The sequence below is a fragment of the Oncorhynchus mykiss genome, chromosome 17 (genome assembly GCF_013265735.2).
Source record: "Oncorhynchus mykiss isolate Arlee chromosome 17, USDA_OmykA_1.1, whole genome shotgun sequence".
Classification (NCBI taxonomy): Eukaryota; Metazoa; Chordata; class Actinopteri; order Salmoniformes; family Salmonidae; genus Oncorhynchus; species Oncorhynchus mykiss.
Window position 1 is genome coordinate 74,424,208 of NC_048581.1, and position 8,540 is coordinate 74,432,747.

At 43.8% G+C, this 8,540-nt stretch overlaps 1 protein-coding gene across 2 annotated transcripts in view; it reads left to right on the forward strand.

Moving 5' to 3' along the window:
- The window catches only part of LOC110493252 (rho GTPase-activating protein 39), a 43,993-nt gene extending 35,780 nt beyond the window's left edge, over positions 1-8,213 (forward strand). For both annotated transcript variants that reach the window (XM_036950621.1, XM_036950623.1), the window contains exons 4-10: positions 1,722-2,361; positions 2,544-2,633; positions 3,930-4,003; positions 4,401-4,600; positions 5,930-6,021; positions 6,103-6,272; positions 6,553-8,213. In XM_036950621.1, the coding sequence (XP_036806516.1) occupies positions 1,722-2,361; positions 2,544-2,633; positions 3,930-4,003; positions 4,401-4,600; positions 5,930-6,021; positions 6,103-6,272; positions 6,553-6,747 (1,461 nt within the window). In that variant the 3' untranslated portion in view covers positions 6,748-8,213. The remainder of the gene's footprint in view (positions 1-1,721; positions 2,362-2,543; positions 2,634-3,929; positions 4,004-4,400; positions 4,601-5,929; positions 6,022-6,102; positions 6,273-6,552) is intronic.
- The last annotated feature ends 327 nt before the right edge of the window (positions 8,214-8,540 follow it).

Here is an 8,540-nt window from a genome sequence, read left to right on the forward strand (position 1 = left end):
GCTCATTAGACCTATCATATAACTAGATGAATGTGATTCATTTAATTTTGACTCGGCAGTGTAATATAATACACACACACACTGTCAGGGGGTTGACTTATTAGGCTAGTACAGGTGCACATGATTTGAGTTAGGGGAGCATTTTCCTTCTCATGAACAATTTACATAAGCAACAGTTTAGAGCCATAGCAGATCTTTAGTGTTATGAGCACCGCCAAATATAATCCCAAACGCCCTCTCAACAACGCACCCCTCTCCATATCATGTGAGTTTCAGTATTCCAATGAAACTACAGATCCAAAAAGGTAATGAAGTTTGAATAAAAAAAATATTGTATAAAACAAGACCTGTAAAAATAACTATTAGACTGGACAATGGTAGGAGTGTCAGGCTCAGAGGCCGCACTGGTCCATTACATGGTTCCCCCTGGTCAGGAATGAGGGCCACTGTGTCCCATATGGCACAGGGTTAGAGAGCTGGGTAGGGGTGGGGCTCAGGGACTGGTGCCATGGGGGGTTGGTACTGAAGCAATCACATTTAAACAAATATTGGAAATGGGCCCCTAAGCCTGTTCTTGAATAGTCCACAGACCTGCTGTTATATCATGATACACACAGATATGCACGTACAGAATGCTCACACACACACTTCTGGTTGTTGACTATACCCCTGTATAGCTTTGCCTATATTGTTCTATCCTTTCCACTGTAGAGAAGCAGAGGATTTACAAATTTTTCAAAACCCAGTGAACCCAAGGGTTTAAAGCCAGCACGGAAATGTGATCGGTTTTAACTGTGTAATCTGTATATACAACCCTGAATGTTTCATATACAAATCTGATTTTAAGGACTTTGGACATTATTAGCCTCCTTAAATAGAAATGCAGAGTTGAATTTCTACCGTGTCATGGGGCATCTTAAAACAATCTGTATAAAAGAGAGGGGGAATTATAGAAGATATAGTTCATACTGTCAATGTTCCTTTGCCTTGTTCCATTTGATCTTAAACAGTGACCCATGCCACTCATTTAAGACCATGAAGTCCATATGACCATAAAGAAGTACTGCCAAACCCAAATCTGGAGATCTACACTATTTAATCAGGAACCCTAAATGTAAATTCCAGGCTCTTCGGCACATTCCAACCCCATATTACATCATGGTCACATTGAAGAAATATGTTTAACATTGTATGTTCAGATAGTAAATTCCTGATTTGATTTGGCCTGAGTTTCTTTTTGTTCCTGGGTGTTTCTCTGAGGCTGACCAGAGCTGGAATGCTGGTTTGGTTTTCACTGTGAAGGGGCTGTGACTGTGGATAGGGCTCCTTATAGGCAAGAAATCCCACATGCGATCAGATGGTGGATTTGCACATGTAGTGTTGAATGAGAGGTGGGTCGGGGCAGAACAAAGGTAGGGGCTCCTCACCTGCTCCTGACGAAAAAGGCCAATGTGGATATTGGGGCATTTATGGGTGATTAATGTGCCTATCCTGCACAATTCCCCCTGGAGCCCTCAAAACTGCAGAGCAGAGGAAAGGCAGCTCATCCACATTGAGAAGACTGCAGCTGTGGACATACAGTACATCAATACATACATACATACATACATACATACATGCATACATACAGTACATACTGCTGCACTGACACTTTCTCTCTCCCTCTCTCTTCCCTCACCCCTCTCTCTCTCCTCTGTCTTTCCTCTCTCCTTCTCCTGAAGGTGGGGACCCTGGAACTGAAGGCTCAGTTGGACAGCAGGAAGAAAGGTACGGTAGATGGACAAACAGGCTCACTGGGCCCCCACCACCAACTCTCCATCTCCCATGACAACAGAGAGGGAGGAGGAATAGGAGGCTCATACCACCAGCTCTCTTACGCCACACTGCGCCAGCCCCCGACCACAGACACCTCAGGCATGGCGGACTGGGCCAGCAAGCACCTGAACATGCACACCCAGGGCCTGTTCCGCCGCCGTGTCTCCATCGCCAACATGCTCTCCTGGAACCGCGGCTCCATCAAGAAGCCCATGCTGGTGACCAGCGACCGCGCTGTGAGGAAGGAGGCCTGTGAGATGTTCAAGCTGGTCCAGGCCTACATGGGAGACAGACCCTCCCGCCTAGACCGCCGCCACACTTCCCTGCTCATCATCACTAAGTGCTGGGGCACGCAGGGCCTGAGGGACGAGCTGTATGTGCAGCTGGTGAGGCAGACCACGGGCAACACCAGCCCAAGGAGCCTGGCTGCAGGCTGGGAGCTGATGGCTGTCAGCCTGGCCTTCTTTGCCCCCTCGCCCAAGTTCCGCTGCTACCTAGAGGGATACATCCAGAGGCACTCGGATCCGAGCAGCGACAATAAACAGGGTGGGTCGTATTTCCCTGATTCCTCCGTCACTCTGTCTATGGGTGTCATTATCAGCATGACAGGTCTAGTTTGAGGGGTGTGATGGTTTGAATTGATTTTTACCTCTTCTCTTTTGTTTGCTCTTTGTGGATGTTATTAGATTTTCTGAATGGCCCTTTAACCTCTGCCTTCTGGTTTCCAGTGACTCAGTTCATACTAGAGCAGCAAGACATGAAACTGAAGAAGAACTCAAAGTCCAGAAAGAAACGGAAACAGAATACAGATGAAGAAGGTAGGTCTGAGATCACTAAGATTCATGTTTAGTATGGGGGGCGTTTTTCATAGGTTGCCAAGGAGGAAGTCTGTTGGGGAGTGCTGAAGTGAGAGACAAATCATTTGTAACTTGTCAAGATTGTCTGTTATTTCCTTATGGGTTACAAACCATTACAAACCAAACATGGTTCATATCTATCTCACTGCAGATTAAGAATTTGGAGCGAAATAGAAATGTGTCATGATATGTGAAGAATTTGGAGTGAAATGGAAATTCATACTATGTCACTTGACTACCATGCTGATATTTAGAGTTTCCCTGGTAGATTATGAATAGTTATGACTAGTTTTCACAAAATACAACAGGAGGTGATAAAAGAGCAGATTGACGACATGGGAGCCATGTTAATGGTTCACTCTGGCAGTCCCTCATTACGTGTCCATCGATGATTTAAGGAAAGCCTAGCCACTACACATTACCCCATTAGGGCAACTCACAATACCAGCCTTGATAGTGTCATCAGCGAGGACCTATACTCATCTCGTGGCATTGATCACACTAGTGAACTCACACACATTGTACAGCAATGACTGTACCACCAACCTATACACTGGACAACGTCAGTGACTCATAAGCCATGAGGAATGGTTACCCTTCGTGGGTGTGACTCATTGAGAGGTTTTCAGATATTGGCTGGAATAATGACTTGAGGGAGAGGGCTATTACATTACTCACGATGTGGGCCCACCAGCCAACCACAGGGGAAAGCCTCCTCACAAACAGCACAATGAGAGCTGCTGTCTGTTTGATGGATAGACGGGCTGAAATGAAGGGTGGTGTTGTGACCACGGCACGGAGCAGCTGTGAACAGAGGGGTGGGAGGGAGTCACATGTGGGAACTGGAGGCCTCTTGTCTGGGCCTGGCCTAGCCTAGGCTTCTCTTGGGCCAGGGCTGGGCTTATCTTGGGCCAAGGCTGGGCTTCTCTTGGGCCAAGGCTGGGCTTCTCTTGGGCCAAGGCTGGGCTTCTCTTGGGCCAAGGCTGGGCTGAGGCCGGCCTTGCTTACTTGGATTGAAACACTTAGCTATGAATTGAGACTTAACTGAGGTAGCAACACTGACTAAACAGACCGCTTGGAGAATCTCAGAGATACTTTCTGAACCCATGTGTTGGCAGGTGTCAACACATTCTATGCCTTGTGCTCTTAATCCTCTAATAAGTAGTGATTTCTCACGGGTTCAGTTTGCTTTGTTGTTGCCATCCGTTGCTCATTCCTCAGTTTTACAGTGGCCCTGTCTTCCTTCTCTCTTTACAGGTCTACCTATCAGCTCGTACGCAAAGTTCTGCTATCGCAAACTACAGAAAGTGGCCGTAACTGGAGGCAAAAAGGTGATTAGAGATATGAGCAGGGAAAGGGGGTGGGGAATGTGAACAGGTGGGGAAGCCTTGGGCAATAGTCCAAAAATGCCCGAATGCAGTCAAAACATAACCCCGCCAAGAATTTCCCTCTCTTTTTTAATACCCACAGTGGACTGAACCAATACAGATGTTGATAGAGAGATAAGTCATGCTAAATACATAAACATGGACATTAGTCAGAAACATATTATCATGGATAGATCCTTATTGGGACAGTCACAGACTTCAACATAAAGAAAATACATAGTTATAGTCTATTCCAGATATCATCTTTAATGTCGACAGTCATAGACATAATCATAGACATAGTCGTACATGTACAGTACAAAATGTCCTAGTAGTCACGATCTGTGAACCTCCCCTGCAGGGTCTTCGTAAGCCTACTCTGGAGGAGATTGACCACAGCAGACGGGCCATCGTGACCCCCTCCCTGTTTGGCAGCTCCCTGGACGAGGTGATGGAGCGCCAGAGTGAACTCTTCCCAGACAGGAAGCTACCCTGGGTACAGGTGCAGCTCTCCCAATACGTCCTGGCACTGGGAGGGGCCCAGACCGAGGGCATCTTCAGGTGAGACTGACGGACAGGTCAGCCAATCACCTCTTTGGACTTGGTGTAGTCACCAGGGTTAGGGTGAATTACATTTCAATTCCAGTCATTTCAGAAAGTAAACTAAATTCAAATTCCACATTTTCCTAATTGAAAAGCATTGAAGAGAATTGGAATTTCAGTGTACTTCCTGAATTATCTGGAAATGGAACGGACTCCAACCCTGGTATTCACCAATGAGGTGTGGGGTAGTGTTGTGTGTTTAGCAAGGTAGCAGTCATAAGAGGAGATCTAGACAAAGCCAGTATGTAGACAAATGTATGCGTCAGCCTTGGGGGGTGGTCTCCTGAAGCAGTACAGTTTAAAGCCAATGTTCCCTGTGCAGCCTACTGTACAGAGACAAAAAAACAGAGCAAACATTGTCTACCACTGCTCAAGAGCCCCTGGAGACCAGCAATGTTTAATGTGTAGTTAGTCTTTGTTTGGTCTTTCTGTAGCTGATTCAATTCCATACGATTTTAAGGCTCGGACACATCGGTAGCGTTTGCTGGCCAAGAGTACTTCGCACCTGCTTAATTGAATGTCCGCATATCTGAATGGACATTAAGATTTGATTACTTGTTTATTTTTTGGTTACAATGAAAAACTTTGTCTAAATGAAATATGATCTAAAGTGATATGCCATGACATTTGAAATGTAATAAAACATTTTTGAATGTAGTTTTTATAGCATGCGTTGAGCTACTGCTGCGCATCGGTATGCTATTTTCCCCACTTCAAATAGCAATTACAGGCGCTCTCCTAACATAGTTTCCACAATACCTAACACAGTATCTGGCCAGGTCGCAGTTGTAAATGAGAACTTGTTCTCAACTGGCCTACCTGGTTAAATAAATAAAGTGAAATATTGAAATTAAATAAACACAGATCAATGCAAAATACTCACCAGAAAACCTTGTAGTAACAGAATCAGTTCTCTCATGGCGAAAATCAGACCTCTCTTTCACTGTTGCTGTCAGCCAAACTACTGGCGAAAAGCAGCATGTCCACTGTTTACCTCTGCCGTATGTATTTGCTTCATACATTTTGATTTATTTATTTTTTCAAAAAAACGACTATCTGGATATCCAAAACAACGTAATGATATTATTTGAATAGTAAAATCATTTCAAATGCCCATCCATAGAACAGAGTACCAGCCGTAATTTGCAAACCAATTCTACGTGTAAAATGATGTCAACCAGCCACTCAACATTACATTTTTAATTGTGGGGTTATAGTTCCTCCTAGTGGCCTTGCAGTGCAACTGTACTGAAAAATACTGATTATTGAATACTGCTTTTTCTGTAGGGTGCCAGGAGATATCGATGAAGTCAACGCACTTAAGCTTCAGGTTGACCAATGGAGGATCCCAGAAAACCGCTCAGACCCCAACGTACCTGGTGAGGTAGTCTGTACCTCTGTTATCTGTGTGTGTGCATGCTCGTGTGCACTAGTGTTAACACTGTCCCTCTCTCTTCCAGCCTCCCTTATGAAGCTTTGGTATCGTGAGTTGGAGGAGCCTCTCATCCCCATGGCCTTCTACAAGCAGTGTGTCAGTAACTATGATGACCCTGTGGCGGCTGTCAATGTTGTCCAGTGCCTGCCTGAGCTCAACAGACTGGTGCTGTGCTACTTCATCCACTTCCTGCAGGTAGTAATCACACAACACTGAACACTACAGCTAATGCACTGTACCTGTCCAGGACAACACTAGACAGTCATCCTGTCATACAACTATTATCATATTCAACCTTGGAGACATGGTCATTGGTCATGCAGTTGAAATGGAACAAATTACTACAAACTTGTCCTTAGTCATTCATTGTCTGTATCATTAATACAGAATATGGTCAATCTCAGTTTCAAGATTCTGTACATACTCTCCCTCTGTCCCTCACAACTTCTCCCTGTCCTCCACTAATTATCCCCAGGTGTTTGCTCAGCCTGCCAATGTGTCTGTTACTAAGATGGATGTCAATAACCTTGCCATGGTGATGGCCCCAAACTGCCTCCGCTGCCAGTCTGATGATCCACTAATCATCTTTGAGAACACACGCAAGGAGATGTCCTTCCTGCGCATGCTCATCGTTCACCTGGACACCACTTTCATTGAGGGTGTTGTATAGACTGACTCCTGCCTTCCCTGACATCACATGCCCCATGGTCACAGAGAGATTCACTCTGCTTTTCTGTATGATGCCTGCCCCACTCCATTGACTGGTCTGAAAGCACGAAGCAGCAACACATGCAGTGGAAAATCATAGTATATGTTACGAATTTGTTGTGCTTAATATCCTGGAGTGCATCTTTAATACTGTCACTTGACATTGGACCCGCCCTCTGTTCTACTGGCTGGCTGCAGAACAATACATACTGTATGTGCTGACTGCAGAGGAGATATTGTGCTCTTTGATGGAAACCCCACAATGATGACACTCAAAAAGACTACAAATGACTTCACATCGTAGGTAGCGGTTTTTATCCAGTTCGTTTTGATGATTTTTTAACTGCATGTAAAATCTAAATGTCCTTATGACTGAATGTGAAGTGCTATTGTTCCACTGGATATGTGGGCTGTGCATAAGGAGTTTCATATTGTTTGTATAGGACTTTGTCGCCAGGAAACGGGGCAACTGACAAACAGACCCGGGGTCCCTGCCTTATTTATATCTACATAGAAATCATGTTGATATTTGGCCTCTTTTGTCGGGCTGCGTGTGTGTTTTTGGGTGCGTGTGTGTGTGATGAGGGGGAAAATATATTTACAATGTCTCATTGGAAATGAGCTTGCCTGTGATGTTTTAGTAGTTGTATTAACAAGAGCCTGCATTAGTCTCAATGCTATGTTGATGCTTTTATCTGAAGCGGCAGAGTACCACCACAGCTATTTTAATATACTGTACAGTCAGAGCCTGGCACGTGTCAAAGTACAAACTGTAAGAAATAAGACCATGTGTTTTGGAGCTTATGTAAAATGCCCTTTTATAGTGGTCTGTGGAGAGAGTGTTCTGCACTAAAAACCTTCTGGTGTTAAACTGCTGAGGAAGGAGGTTGTAAATGTATACTGTCTGGTACATGTATGTGTTGTACTGTACTGTGTGTATGGGAGATCTATTCAAGGCGATAAACCAATATCTCGTTGAAAAGAGGCATAAACAAATGTATAAAGTACTACTGTCACATTTTCTTTGTGGTCTATAGATCTTTTGGCTCAGGTGTTCTGTTACAACAGTTTTAGTGATAACTGCTCTCTGCTTCCCGGTCTACCTGAAAGTCAGATTTTTACGTGCTCCAAAACTATAGATGGGGCAGATAAGACTGTCCCTGAAGGCTTTGCTCATGTAAATAATGCTTGTACATAGTCAAATCTATGGGTGTATTTTTTTTAATGATCCAGGGTAAAGGTGAATATTTCTGTTGCGATAGAGAAAAAAAACAGGTGTTTTTGTTGGTTTTTTAATTACTGTTCATTTCCTTGCTGTAAACTTGCCTTTGACAATAGTACTGATTCAACCACTCGTGTGTGCGTTTATTAACCTCTGTTACTCTATGGAAGGATTGTTAATGAAAAATAAAGGTTTGTTTATTTGTAGAACGGTTATCATTGATTTACTTGATTAAGTGTATAACAAAGTTCTCTATTATTGGTAGAGGGTATTGCCCCATGGTACTCCCTACATTCATGTCTGGTCCAAATGTCTTGTATGTCTTTGTTCTGTTTGAGTATTGTCATGATCATGGTCCTCCGTTCTTTATGGTTGTCATGTCATTGTCCTAGAAATTTATTATTATTTTTTTTACATAATGTAGAGCAGAAGTTGCAGAAAATGAAATTAACAATATGATTGGGATAAAAACCATGTCTCTAAATAAAGAACATTTTGCCTGGAATAAAAAAGAGCACTATTCAAGAAATAAT